The following is a 14,703-nucleotide window of genomic DNA, read 5'->3' as shown; positions in this document are numbered from 1 at the left end:
TAACTCCAGCGACACGCTAAAACCGATTCCGGGGTTGGCCATAGACGATCCTTCGACCGGCAGGCACACGGCAACGCAAGTGCCGCGTCTTATTGGTCGCCCTGCTGCAAGCTGCAACCACTTTGTGTTTTTGTGTTGCGGTGGGGGGGTCCACCCATACATAACCCTGAACAAGTCAACAGAGGAACATCATGCAGACAATGAAAGATTGGCTGGTCTGATTCTGAATGGTTGGAGAGAATGGAAAAACGACACAGTAGGGTGAGCAAGACGATATCGAGGATATCATATCTCTCACCGTAAAATTGACCGTTTGTTTTCCCCTCGAGCTTAGGATATCGTATTCTAGAAATCAGTCAACCCATCTCAGGGTTAACCTTGCCCCCTCGACAGTCAGTGTCAGTGCCAACCAAACTCTCAAAATGCAACCTTTCCGTTTTCCCACTCCCTCCGCCCTGACCCCCTTCCTCAGACCTCCTCTTCAACCCTTTTCTTCAAAATCCCAACACATCACTCGTTTCCTTTCAGTCCCTCTATTATTTCCTCACCTCCCTTCACCCATTTCTCTCTCTCGTCCCATCCACACCACCACCACCCCCGTGAATCGAAAAATGTCATACTCCTCCGACGAAGACCAACCCGACCCCGAGCTCCTCGAGCTCCTGCGTCAACACCTCAACGGCAACCAGTCCTCCCACACCGCCGCCGAGACGGGCGTTTTGGAGTCTGCCGAGTTCGTCTACAACCACGCCATTGACGTGGCCCTAGACATGCGCGGGTGCAAAAAGGCCGCCAACACCATCTGGGACCAGATGCAGCAGCGGGAGTACTCGCCCGCCACTTGGTCGACGCACGCGCTCCACCCCAAGGAGAAGAACGAGGAGACGGTCAAGTTCATCTTCACCATGGATCTGCTCAACTTTTCGTTTTGGAGCGAGAAGAGCGAGGAAGACCGGTTCCAGGTGGAGTACAGAGGAAAGAGGTGGACGGGGTACTGGAGTTTGGTGGCGGCGTTGCAGCGGGGGTTAGAGGAAGGTTTGTGGTCTTTCTTGTTCTTGAAGTTTTTTTTTGCTACTACTGAGGAAGATGCTGTTGGAGTTGTATCATAGTTATGTAACAAAGCAAAGAAATACAAAGGAACCCTTCATTGACACTTGTTTTTTGAATCTTCTCGTCCAGGAATCCCCATCACCGATCCCGCATTCTGGATCAATGACGAAAAATTCACCCCGGACGTCCTCCGCACCGTCTTCCGGTCCGCCACAGACGAGGAGATCCCCCTCCTCCAAGAACGATTCGACTGTCTCCGTGAAGCCGGCCAAGTCCTCCACGAGAAATACGATGGTTCTGTCCTGGACCTCATCGACGAAGCAAACGGTTCAGCCGCAGCCCTCGTCAACCTCCTTGCCTCCGATTTCCCTTGCTTCGCTGACATCCACCCCTACCCCGGCCGGCGCCAACCCATCCGCATCCTCAAGCGCGCACAAATCTTTGTCGCTGACTTGTGGGCCTGTTTCGAAGGCCAAAGCTATGGATCCTTTGCGGACATTGACAAAATCACCATGTTTGCCGACTACCGCGTCCCGCAAATGCTGTGGCAGCTTGGCTGCCTCTTGTACGGTCCCACGCTGGAGACGGCGGTGCGCGAGAAGAAGATGATTGAGCATGGTGGCGAGTGGGAGATGCAGTTGAGGGCCTGCAGTATCTGGTGCGTGGAGCTGATTAGGAGGGAGATTATCAGGGAGCATCCGGACGCCAAAGGAAAAGTGAATGCGGTCTTGATTGATTTCTTTTTGTATGATGCTGTCAAGGAGTTGGAGAAGGAGGGTGGGGAGAGGATTCCGCATCATAGAACGAGGAGTATTTGGTATTAGAGGAGGGTGTGGTGGTTTTGGTTCGGGATTGTGCTGAAGGGCTGAACTGGATATAGTTTGGCATCGGAGATATCGTGAGAAAAGGAAAGGGGAAACCGCAAAGAGAAAGAAAATAGATCAAACTGGGCGAGGACGCATACACCTAGATTTCTTTCAGAATATCGATCCTAAAGAAAAGACAAGTTATAAAATACTTTGCGCATCGATGACACGTTATAGAGGTAGCTTCGATGCGATGCAAAATCCGACCCAAATCCCATTTCCCATGTTACTTCTTGTCCATACCCAACGTAGATCTTCCGCAAACCAAATTCCCCATGATCGCCTCGCCAACCCAGCTAAAACTGTGTGTACTGTGACTCGTATCCCAACCCATCCCATTCCATACCTGTAGAATCCTGCGCTTCATGAACTTTCAGACTGGCCTTCAACTGCCGAAGGAGATCTGGTGATCAAGGACCAGTAGAAACACTGTTCAACAATTCATCCATATGCGCCCTCTCTTTAACCTTATCTTCACCCTCTCCCTCCTTCAACAAGACCGCCAAGACTTCAAGAGGGGGGTTAAGTCCCAGTTTCTCTGCCCTCTGCCAGCGCTTGAGACGAGTAATTCCGATGCAAGGCTACATATCCAGTCAGCCATGTCTCCATCCACTTGCCGAAATCACAAAAGAGTAGAGTGAGGTTGACACTTACACCATAATGACTACTAACATCAAAATACCTCAGGACCTTCTCCCCCGTCGTCAAGTCCTGTGTATGCTTCTTGTGCACGGTGGACGCCATGCGCGCCGAGTCGATCTTGTTCCAATAGGCATCAATGGCAGATTGCGGGATCTCCAGGGCGCAGAGTTCGATTTCGCTTCTTTTTGGTTCCTCTTCTTCTTTCTTCTCCTCCTGCTTGGGTTCCTCCTTGACGTGTACCTCCTTGACGTGCTTCGTCGCGGCTTTCTTTGCGGGCTTCTTCACCTTGGTGGCATGTGGCTGCTTCTTCTTCTCTTTCTTCTCGTGCTCCTCCTCCTCCTCTTCCGACTCGCTAGGCTCGGGTTCTTTAATGGCTTCCTCTTCGACCTTGATGTCCTTGGCCTTGATCTTGTTTAGGTCAGGTGCTTCCTCCTCTTTGACGAGGTCTTTGCCTGTTTTGACGGTCGGCTTGGTGACGCGGTGGTGGAAGGAGAGGGTCTGCTGTTTGCCTTGGGCAGCGGCAGCGGCGCCGCCACGAGAGCGAGTTGATTTGCGTGTGACTGGCATTTTGGATGGGGGGGTAGTGGTTGAGTGGTCGTGTTATGTTTATGTTGAGCTGTGCTTGCCTTTGGAGGTGTCGTTGACGCGAAGGTTCCGTGTTTTGAATGTTGCTGTGGCGGATGACGTCAGGTGGGTGGAGTTCGAAATTGAGAAGGTGAGTTGGTGATATTGAAGTAAGTATTCGGATGAGTGTGTTTTGACAAGTGTATCAGTTCAAAATGAAGATGGTGAAGATATCGTAATTGATCAATCCGTGAAAAGGAGAAGCAAAAGTTTGTTGTTCACGCGACAAAGAGCAAAGACGCTGAGACGTCAGGTGCACGTACCTCTCTCTTCGTAGGCATGCAGATGGGCGACGCAGGGTACACTTTTAGTGGACCTCTTTAGTGCTGGCGGGCCAACCCAGAGGCGCGACAGATGCGCCAGGTCACGTGCTTTAGTCAAGGGTTGCCTGATTCAAGTGGCGCCGCAACATCTTGGGTCACTAGCAGGATTTGCGTGGTGCCACTGACGGAAATGTTAGCGCTCGTCCATTTGTTCAATCATACCTTGACTTTTTTTTTTTTTTTTTTCAAAAAGATTTCTCGAGGAGAGACGGAGACACTTGACAATTGGACCTCGGCACCACTTTTGCCATCTACCTTTCTTCCTACAATTGACCAGTATATCCTTGCTTACTTGGCGCCGGTACGTTTTTCATCCCACTCATTCCAGTCTGGGTCAGCATCCTTCATGCAAAAGGTTCTGTTTTGGTCAGGTCACGCAACTAACCAACTCTAGCGAGCATCACCTCTTACACGCGATATCCGAAGATTCTACCTCGCCAACCAACTGTCCAAATTTCGATTGGAGGGAGTATTTGATTCACTCAACCCGAACTCCCAGGTCTTAAAACAAACCTTCATCGACCTCAGACCTCACCACCTCCATCCCGAATCAACTACCTACCCACCCCTAATCCAACTCATCACCCCCCTTTGATCCCCCTTTGATCCCCCTCTATCCCCTTCAACCCCTCATCAACCTATCCCCCATCTACCCCTCAAACCCCCTATCCCAAGACAAACAGACAGCCAAAATGCCCGGCCCCCGCTCCACCTCCCACATAAAACAATACACCCCCACCCAATTCTCCGCCGCCATCGCCGCCGTCTCTTCGGGCAGTCTGTCCATCCGCAAAGCCGCCCAAGCGCACTCCATCCCCTTTTCCACTTTGCAGCGCCACTTCCAGGGGACTCCCCAAGCCAAGCGGAGCTACGAGGCGTCCTCGCGCGAGATGCAAAAGCTCACGCCCGAGCAAGAGGAGAATATCGCCATGTGGGTGCTTGCGCAGGAGAATCTGGGACTGCCGGTGAAGATGGAGGATATTCGCCGGTTTGCTGATCGGGTTTTGGAGGTGGGGTTGAAAGAGGCTGGTGCACAGGGACAGGGGATGGGGCAGGTTCAGAAGAGGGGGGCAGGGGGAAGTGCGGGTGGGAGGAGGAAAGTGGTTGGGAAGGAGGGTAAGGAGGGGAAGGATGGGAAGGACGGTAAAGAAGGGGAGGGACAAGAAGAGGAGGGTAAGGAAGGGGAGGAAGAAAGATCGACAACTACCTCCACCGTAACGGTAGGAAAACACTGGGGACCCAAGTTCATGCAACGCCATCCTCAGCTCAAAGCAGCGAGAGAAGCAAGGAGGAAGGAGTTGAAGAAGGGGTTGAGGGGGAAGCAGGCTGCTACCACCACTACTACCACTGCTACCGCTGCTGTCATCAACACCCCCACGCCGGCCGCCGCCGTTACAAACGGTCATCAAATTGGACTGCCACAAACTCCCACCCCTGCTGCTGTTAGTGGTGGTAGTCAGAGACAGCGGAACGGTCCTCAGAAGAAGAAGGACAACGGCCAGCTACAGCAACAACAGCAACAGCAACAGGAGGATAACGAAGATGTCGATCCAGAACTGGTGGACCAAGACCAAGATCAAACTGTCGTCATGGAAGATGCCGGCCAAGATGAAGAGGATGACGAGGATATGGACGAAGAAGAACAAAATGATACCACTGTCCACGTCAAGGACGAACTTGAAGAAGAAGAAGAGTACTACGAAGAAGACGAGCAAACGCCTGATCAGCAGCTGTTGATGGATTCGCAGCGGTATTCTGCGAGGTTTGCGACGACCAACGGAAGTCATTAGCCTGGCGGGGTTCGAACGTTTATCTTTGGGGAAAACAACAAACAGACTGAGAGATTGGACGAAGGTGACTGGAGCGGCTGAAGGAGATTAAGGGCTGGAGGAGATTAAGGGCTGGAGTACAGACAGGCCAAACGAAGTCAGAAAACATGTTTGAGGAGGAGGTGCTCGAGGTGTTTGAGGAGGAGATTGACAAGTTGGAACAGGAACAGGAATAGGAACAGGCGAAAAAAAAAAAAAGGGGGGGGGGGGAGGGAAAAGGAAAAAGGAACCGGCGGGTCTTCACGATGTCATGGCTTGTATGAACTACCTACCTACCTACCACTTACCAACAAAAGTTTATCATGTGTTTTGCTATTGCTACAGTGGCTCACTGGCTCACTGCACTATGGCTTGTAGAGAAAACCAGGTGTTACGATATATCTCCCTTTTCGGTCTCTTATCTAAAAGCATTCAGTCGTTTGTATATTCTTGGTTGGCCAAGCTTGCTTACTTCTTCATCCATCCATCCATCCATCCACGCTCACTTATTGAACTGTATGATGGTGGTCAGGAGACCTGACTTGGACATCTATTCTCCTTTCCCCCATTTGACGCCGATACCCGACAGACAGACATGAGTGATCCTTTGATGGGAGTGGAGGGTTATTGGTCGTTTTGTGACCGGATCAGATTCCCATGTCGCAAAGAAGGGCTTGGGAATGTGTTGATTCAGTGGAAAGAAAGATTACTCTAGTGGGTGGGGAGGTTCACATGAGAAGTCAAAGGGAAGATGTGTGTGGAGGTGTGGGGTGAATCTTGACGGAACGTACCCAAATTCGCAGTAAACTACACAGAGGCGAGTGTCGCTGATCGGGAACTCCCCGTCCAGTCGCAATGTCGACATTGAGCAATCCACATTGACTTGATCAAAACGACTTGCTCTACGTTCGTTGTTCACCCTTGATTGTCGGAAACATGGCTAACTTCAAGTACGATGTAAGAGCTCCCGTTCCTACCATCAAATGTTGGCTTTATTTGTTGAGCATTGAATGCGTAGTTGTGTCCCTTCATATCCTGCCACCTCACAAAATGGCACAACAAAAAAGCATTTTGTAAGATGTTGATTAAGCATCTATCCTTGACTTATTTTTTCATCCGGCTACTGTTATCCAGTGGGCCAGGATGGAAAAAAATGTTCATACATCATTCATTAAGTAACCCGTCCTTCCATCATCCCTCATTTCATTCCCAAGATTAAATCCACCACAATGGTATCATCTCCAGGCGTAACAGTGTAGAAAAAAAAAGCAGAAACCAACCCCCCCGAATCTTACATATATGCAAGAGCATCTACCAGACCGACTCCTTTCTTTTTCAGGTCATTAAGATTTGGCGCCATTCATCACATCATTAGTTTAAAAAACCCATCATTCCAAATCGTGTCAGTCAAATAGGTCCGCTCATTAGAGGGAAAATTTGCTGAATGTGGTGCTTAAAGAAGCATGGCGGCGAAACCGGCGGCGGCAAGGACACCGGCGATGGGAGCGGCAGTCTGGTGAGGAGCCTGAGGGTTGTTTGTTAGCATCTTGGTCGAAGCAATATAGAAGAATGGAAAAAAGACTTACAGCGCCAGGGCTGGAAACGCTGCTAGCCTGGCTCTGGAGGGCAGAGCTGAGGGCAGAGCCGGTGAGCGACGAGGTGACAGTGGTGCTGAAAGTGCTCTCGAAGGTGGTGCTGTCAGAGGTGACAGTGGTGGTAGCCTCGCCGGTGCTGGTGACCTGGGGAACCGAGGTAGCGCCAGCGACACCAGAGATGCCAGAGATGGTGGTGGTGCCGGTGGTGGTACCGGTAGAGTCGCCACTGGTCCAGGTGGAGGTGAACTCGCTGGTGGTGATGGCGGTAGCGGCGCCGCCGGCACCGGCGCTGTCAGAGGAAGCGTCGGAGGTGACGGCGCTGGAGGGCATAGTGCTGACGCCGGAGGTCACGGTGGTAGTGGTAGTGGGCACACCGGGGATAGAGCCACCAGCGCCAGGACCCTATGTGCTTGTTAGTGACGGCCTGCGTCTCAGCCATGAAATGCGTAAACTTACGGCAGCGGCGGGGAAAAGGTTGAGGTCGATTCCGGCGTCGGCGCACCACTTCTTGGCCCAGTCGATGGTGGTGTCGGCGTCGCTCTCAGAGCAGACAGCGATGGAGCAGTCGCGAACACCGTAGCCGAAGTTGACGTACTGGCACAAGCAAGAAGCATCATCACGGGCGCAAGGGAACTCGGAGCCAGCCTTGTCAAGCATGTTGTTGCCGCAGAGGGTCTAAAGGGTGGGGTGTCAGTAACATGGTTTTGTTTTGACCCATGGCATGCATCTCCAGTGTTCATCATGGGGCTCTACTTACACCGCAGCTGGGGAAGTTGTCGGGGAACTGGGCGCTGACGGCAAGAGCGCCGGTGAGAGCGAGGATAGCAGAGGTCTTCATTTTGATGGATGTAAAGATGTTGGTGTGGTGGTTGAGTGTGTGGTTGTAGGCGGCGGCGGCGGCGACTAGGTCCGAGATGGATTATTGCTGAAGGTGAGTGCGGAAGGAGGAAGAGACAAGAAGTCGCGGTCCAAGTAGGTAGGTAGGTTTTGTTTGGTGGGAGCAAGTGAAGGCGAGCTGATTTGAGGGCAGAGGGCGGTCGGGTGGTGCAAATTAAATGTTCTTGTCTGAGTCCTTCGAAGTGAGACAAACGCGGGAATTGCCAAGGCTGGATGAGATGGAAGATGGAAAGGACTCGACTGGATGTAGCACCTCGTGCCTTCCTGTTTATATCAATTTCACTTACACAGACAGACAGACAGGCAGGGCAGTGACGACTGACGGAACGGGCCAGCCACAACAGGAAGTGGAAGGAAACAACAAACCGTGTTTTTTCGTCCGTCTGGAGCCCCATGTCGGACTCCAACTCCACGGGCATCCAGGTCGACCAGGTTCAGCTTCCTTGTTGCTTGTTCTCGGCTGTCCCACCAAACAAAAAGTGGAGTCTGATCTTGGTGATGTCTCTCCATCAGAGAACTTGTCCAGATGCGACCAGGGTGCTACGACGTCGGTCGTCCACCGGGCAGCCGGGCACCCAGGTTTGTTTCCACTTGGTACATCGATCCCATAGGACCGGGGGTTAGTGTCGACCATGAACAGCACTCTCCACAGAGTCAGATCCTTCTTTGTTGGGACCCTTTGGATTTTCGCTGCTCAGACGATCCATTTCATCACCCAGTAGGGAAAAGAAAGGCAGAAATGATGCCCGATAGCATCATTGACAGCTGCCGCATCCGAACTCACCGACCAGCTGCGCAGTAGGTACCAGCTATCACCTCTTGGCCTTCAACACCATCAAGAACGAGCCATGTACACTACGTATGTAATATGGTGTGGTGGGTAGGTAGGTAGGAGACAAATTTCATGGGTGGGCCATCGATGTCGCTGATGACCTTTCAGAGCCACGAAGCTAGGTTGGGAAGTACTGGTCCCTGCCCGGTCGGTACCTGACAGGGAGGTAAGACCTTTGTTTGGTTCGCAACCGCAATACATAGACTAGATTCGGTGTGCATCTCCGTGGCAACCACTAGCAGTGGTTCTAGTACAGCTAACAAATGGCATGGCCGGTGATAAGGTGACCGAGTGACGTTGCTTGCAGGCCACCAGGTCGGCAGGGTCAGGTCTAACAGGGCAGGCTGCCAAGGCCAGGGCGAGCTATTCCATGTTGCAAGGAACTGAAAGGGTAGAAAAGAAAAAAGAAAAGGCAAGCCACATTATGCACTGCAACTAGAAGCTTAACTAACTGGCAGGTACACAGCTCGTAGGCGGCCTCTCCCTGTCACCATAGTACGCGGTGTGAACTTTTTTTTTTTTTTTTTTTTTTTTTTTTGGTTTCTGGGTTATGGCTGAAGCGGCAAGTGTTGTTATTGTGCCTGGGGATCCAAAAAGGGATGTCATCAGCATCTTGATTGCTGTTCCTGGACTTTGATGTTGACGTTGCAGAGTCGTCAAAAGCTGGGTATGTTGGGATGTCATGTCATGGCACACGTCTTCGCGGTTGACCACTCATCAATCGACCATCTCTTGGCAGGCAATTGGGAGATGGGGAGATGAGCAACAAGCTGTTCCGAGAACCCGAGCAGAGCAAGGTCATTCCCGTGTTTCAAAAACCGGCCATTTGCCGTGGTACGCAGCGGGTTGGTGAAATTCTGGACATTAAACCTGCCACCAGACTGCTGTGGCCCTTCTCACTGGCTGCGGGATGGAAGCGTGGAAGCAAGTAGAGAAGAGGGTCCTGCGATTCTGTGAAGCCTGTGACGGAAGAGGCTGGGTTTCCTTGGCGGCCAAGCCCAGATTGCCAAAGGCCGCTGCCCGATCGTACGGTCCTTGCGTAAGCCAATGTAGTGTACATAGTGTACATTGTAGTCTATCAAGTCATTCATTCGGCAGCCCGGGTCGGGGACGGTGAATGGGGGCATTAGAAAATATGGGTCTGATCACGTGCCAAGTCGCTTTTGGTACCTCCTCTATACCAGCTTGTAATTACGTCCGCAAACAGCCGTCAATACCCGACTTCTTTGCAAATTACCAATTAGTATTAGGGTTAGTTAGGGTTAGTTAGGGTAAGTTAGGGTTAGGGTTAGCTCCGGGGGTGCAGGGGGCCGGTGAGAGGCTCCCGCATCTGAATGTGAATCGTTAATATTAACATATGTCAACCATATGCCGACCATATGTTTTGTAATTACGGTAATTACACTGGTGACTTTCGATACCTTCGGCTTAAGGAAAGTGGAGTATGCACGGACCAGTCTAATGCCCCTAATCACCATGCCCGCCCGGGTCCCGACGACGTGGTTGAAGAATATTTTTTTTTGATGATGATCGCTTGAAAGCTGGGAATTGCTGCTTGGGGGTTCCAGTCGGGGAAAGTGCGGTGTTTGTCAATAAGGTTTGCATCGATGATGTTTCTCTGTGGAGAGTCCCCGGTCTCTAGTGTGCACTAGCCACATGCTGGGCAGGAATATGGCAGGAGTTGATTGGCCAATTTGTCGAAATTTATCTCAAACCATGGTCTTGAACCCTGGAGCAGCTGGATGCTCATCGTCGCTTGTCGTCGGTCGCTTGGCGTGCGGACAGAGTGGATCGCTGGACACAGTGGCTTTTGTGCGAATTCCCATTCCAGCCAGCGGTCTCCATTCCATCTCCCCCCACTTGACCACGAGCCAAAAGTCCCGGAGGGCTGGTTAGGTTGTTTCTTTGCGATGGGTTTGAGGCTGTTTCAAAGGCCGAGCAGAGGTGGTTCCTTACACGTGTAAGTAGTTTGTTGAGAATATCAGACGAGGGGAGGATGAGGTGCCGGGCCTGGTACCTGCGGCGGCGCCCATCCCATCAGCACTCACTTCCCTTCCTTGGGTCGGGTTTAAGCTCGATCCACGCCGATTTGGCGGTGCATTGGACCATTGCCTGGTCTGTGCTAGCGGTGCATCATGGAGTGGAGAGCACCAAGGAATTGGAGAGTGGACTGATGTCATGAGTACCACTCACAATCAAATCTCTTTTGCTCTGTTCCCTTTCAGTCTTTTTGATTTTCTCGCTCTTGCAAGTCCTGTTACCATCGGCTGCCATTCCGAACTTTTTCGCTAGCAAAAAAACATGAGGAGATGATGATGGCCTCGATCGCGATCGACCCTAATCAGGATCAGCACTCGCCAATGTCCGAAATCAGAGACTTTTACTAGTGTAGTGTAGTGTAGTGTAGTGTAGTGTAGCGACAAGACAGAAGGCTGGGATCCTGGGGACGATGCTCCGCCTTGAACAACATTCAAACGATGATTTGACATGGAGGTCAAGTGTGGAGCCCTTTCCCGCAGCGTGCTAACAACCTGGAGCCCAGACAGGCAGCCCCGCTGAACATGGTCACTCGTCCCGCTTGGCGTCTTCTGCCCAGAGTCCTAGAGGTAGTCTTTTCTACACTGAAAGACAGGCAAACAACGAAGAGACCGAGGTCACAGAGGTCTCAGCACCACTCAAAGCTCAACGTGCAAGACACAATGCGCACGAAAAGCATCGAAAGGGAAAAGCTCTTTTTTTCAATGCCGAATATTCGGTGAGACACGCTTGACCACTATTACCCTCTGTGCAGCAGCACCAGGGCACCACGTCGACCACAATACTCGTCCAATGCTGAGCAACTAGAACGGGCCCGGGCGGGACTTTGTCAAAATGAAGTGTCTCTCTATCGGATACTGTCCATGGCGCTAGTTTCATTCTCATAAACGATCATTGACAGAATAGTCCGTACTCCATTGCAGCAAATAGTCCCTGCAGTGATGAGAGAGACAGCAAAAAAGAAAAGAAGATGGGAAATAAAACCGCCCAACCACCTGGATAAGTGTCGTTGAAGCCACAAACACTACCTACCAACCTCAATAACCGCACCTCACTACTGACTGCACATACCGTCCCGACTCCCGAGCGGGATCTCTACACTACATTCTACAGTTGCAGTGCCGAACCTCTCATTTCAAGAAATTATAACCCCAAGATCCAGTTATTCATTCATCCATTCAGTCATCCTCATCATCAGTAACACAGGCATCCCCGCCCTTCTGCCCCTGTGTACCACCATTCTCATTTCCCATCTCCGTCATCTCCTACCAACAAACCCCCAGCTGTGCGACCACATGTCATACTCATAACCTCATTTGCTGTGCACACGCTTTCAAAATGGCACACAGCGACGGGTAACGGGTTACTCCGTCCCTCCTCTGTGTGAGCCTGTGCGTCCTGCAGTGGGGTGTGCCGTGTACGGGAGGGGATTTGGTTGTTTACTAGGGCCTGGATCTCTTCTTGCCTGCTGAGGGATGATGCACTGTCCAGCTTTACATGGCAACCTAATCCCCTCTTCTTTCACCTCAATCTGCAAACCAACTTCACGTTGCCTTTCGCCAAGCATCTTATGTCCATTCAATATTTACTCTCATGCCTATTGGACGACTTGTTTCTATTCGTTCTTTTTATTAGTTTTTTTTTTTCTGTCTTCATATTCCTGAAACTCCGCAAATTTGTATTCGCTGTTTGAATCAGAACCTGACGAGCTCTTCAGGGTCAGTTCCAGTCCACGTTTACTCGTGTGCAGCCGCACGTTACATACAAATGGTCCAAGCATGTGTACCTAGGTAGGTATGCATGCTTCGTGCAGTGGTTTGCATATGTTGCGGATACAGCTGCTACATAGATACATTATGCAAAGGCTTTACCGCCTTTCAAATGCCGCAGAAACTCGGATTGTAGCTGAAAAGGTACATGATTGCGGTGTGTACGTGAAAGTCGGATCGTCAGTAACATGATCATGTCAATCAGACGTCAACATTCCGTGGACGTGTCTTATTCACGCCGTCGGTGATGTTTCCAAGGTGTGGAATTTGAATGAAAGGTTTACGCCGAAAGTTCGGGTGACGTTGAGACGAACGGTGGGTCCATCCGCACAGCCGGGAAAAAGGCGACATCGGAGATTCTCAGACGTTAACGAGAAGACGAAATACCTTCCCTTGGAGAGACGTTTAACAACTAAAGATGCCATGATCAGATCACCAGATCGTCTTGAAGGTCATTGATGTTGAAACGTGGTGGGGAAAAATAACGTACAAAGAAAGGAAGAGATGCCAAGAAAAGAGAAGGAAGCCCTCCCCACAACCACCACATTCGTCAAAACCATCAATTCACCAAACACAACAACCCTCATTCATCGTCAATCGTCAAGTATCACGTACCAAACCTCCAAAACGAACCTCTCAAACATTCACCTAAACATCGTCACCACACCGTCACCACACCGTCACCGCCACCATCGCCACATCAACCAAAATTCGTACCTACCCTTCACGACTCCACCAGTTTTTGACCGATCGCCGATCACGCTGGCCCGACTGTCCCGTTCCCTTTACTCCGTTCCCAGTCCAATTATCATCAACAAAAAGTCCCCTACTCTCTAGAAGAAAAACAGTCCAAAATTTTGGGAACATGATGACACTCCGGAAATAAAGTTCCATAATTAAAAAGAATGAAGAACATGGTTTCAATGACAAAAGACAAAAGATATCATGCACAGACAACACCAGGGACCGCTGATCGTCCAACGACTCTACGAGTACCATAGACTTTCGTCTGGTCATCACTGACTTCCTTTACTTATGGGCAATTTATAAACGAACGATATCCCCCAAATTTTGTAGTGCGTAGTGTGTTTGGTCATATGTGTTTTCTTCCGGTTGGGAAGGGAATCTATGAACGGGAGTACGAGTGTAAGTTAGGTACAATACGTCTCTCATCACGACTATCATTCGACATAAGAAGGGAGCCCTCAAGGGGAGAGGGGATAAGAAAGCGACAGACCAACCTCATACTGCTTCCTCTACTTACCTAAGGGAGGTATGAACCAGAAGTATGCTGTCCCTCCTAAATGTAGGTACCAAGCTCAGCTGAGCTGAGCAGAGTAGCAGATCTGGACCCATCCAATCTCATCTCTTCTCATCTCATCTGTTCGGTTCCCATCAGAAAACTCACCAGCCTCCCCGAAAGCCTCTAGACATAATACCAAGCGACGAAGAACAAAGTAGGGACGCTCGTCCTGAACAATATACCTAGTTAAAACCTTTGAGACTATACCTTGGGTAAGGTATAATCCTACTACGCACGCTGTACGTCAGCAGAGCGCTTTTGTAACACCTCTGGGTCTTGAGTTTTAGGCAATTGCTGAATAGGTAGAAATAGTAGGACGCTTGGTCGATGTCTTTTCGAATTTATGTGTTGTTTATCCCTATTTCAGTCTTACAACGGCCTTTTTTTTTTTTTTTTTTTTTTTTTTTTTTTTTTTTTTTTTTTTTTTTTTTTTTTTTTTTTTTTTCCAAAGAGAAAACGAAAAAAAATCTTAAGGGGGCGGTACCTAGTGGACTGGTTTAACTACCTAATTTGCTGGGTAGTCTTATCCATTTTATCTCGACCGCCAGGCCTAACTCCGCGGCGCCAGAATCCGAAACCGCATCGGCGTCAAAGAGATCGTCATTCTCATTCGCCATGGTCCTCCACCTAGGTATGTCGTCCTCGTTCTCGCTCTCAGTGTCCTCGTCAATAGGTAGGTGTCAGAAGAACCGTCACCGACAGGAACACCACCCGGCACCGTCTTCTGTCCGACACGGGGCCGAGTACAAGAAGAGTCGACGACCGAGCCTAGGTAGGTATTCTTATAACGCGATAGTGACTAATACCGACGGTCTTCTCAAGACTACTTACCTACCTAGGGAGCTAAACTAGACGAGACGGCACTGGTCAGCGGGGAAGGCGAGACAGAGACGCTGGCGGCGGAGTACTCACGATAGAAAGCTGATCGCCGAAACCATTCTACTTCGCACGGACCGA

At 50.5% G+C, this 14,703-nt stretch overlaps 4 protein-coding genes across 4 annotated transcripts; 2 read left to right on the top strand and 2 right to left on the bottom strand.

Moving 5' to 3' along the window:
* Positions 1-149: 149 nt before the first annotated feature.
* On the top strand, positions 150-2,125 carry NCU03527 (hypothetical protein). The gene is made up of 2 exons (XM_951713.2): positions 150-1,035; positions 1,180-2,125. Exons 1-2 carry the CDS (start codon positions 423-425, stop codon positions 1,872-1,874), a joined length of 1,308 nt encoding a protein of 435 aa, XP_956806.2. The 5' UTR covers positions 150-422; the 3' UTR covers positions 1,875-2,125.
* Positions 2,000-3,466, bottom strand: NCU03528 (DNA polymerase delta subunit 4). Its single transcript, XM_951714.2, has 2 exons — positions 2,571-3,466; positions 2,000-2,497 (listed from the first exon to the last, which is right to left on the bottom strand). Exons 1-2 carry the CDS (start codon positions 3,123-3,125, stop codon positions 2,327-2,329), a joined length of 726 nt encoding a protein of 241 aa, XP_956807.1. The 5' UTR covers positions 3,126-3,466; the 3' UTR covers positions 2,000-2,326.
* Positions 3,467-4,197: 731 nt separating this feature from the next.
* NCU03529 (hypothetical protein) lies at positions 4,198-5,518 on the top strand (the record flags this gene model as incomplete). Its single annotated transcript, XM_951715.2, has 1 exon — positions 4,198-5,518. One exon carries the CDS (start codon positions 4,198-4,200, stop codon positions 5,293-5,295), a length of 1,098 nt encoding a protein of 365 aa, XP_956808.1. The 3' UTR covers positions 5,296-5,518.
* An 862-nt stretch (positions 5,519-6,380) lies between these two features.
* On the bottom strand, positions 6,381-8,235 carry acw-6 (anchored cell wall protein-6). Its single transcript, XM_951716.3, has 4 exons — positions 7,666-8,235; positions 7,365-7,583; positions 6,900-7,310; positions 6,381-6,838 (listed from the first exon to the last, which is right to left on the bottom strand). The coding sequence occupies exons 1-4, from the start codon at positions 7,744-7,746 to the stop codon at positions 6,767-6,769; spliced, it is 783 nt and encodes a 260-aa protein (XP_956809.1). The 5' UTR covers positions 7,747-8,235; the 3' UTR covers positions 6,381-6,766.
* Between the last annotated feature and the right edge of the window lie 6,468 nt (positions 8,236-14,703).

The sequence above is a fragment of the Neurospora crassa genome, linkage group II, assembly GCF_000182925.2.
Source record: "Neurospora crassa OR74A linkage group II, whole genome shotgun sequence".
NCBI classification, from domain to species: Eukaryota; Fungi; Ascomycota; class Sordariomycetes; order Sordariales; family Sordariaceae; genus Neurospora; species Neurospora crassa.
Note: the sequence above shows the minus strand (reverse complement) of the source record. Positions and strands in the feature narration are given on the sequence as shown.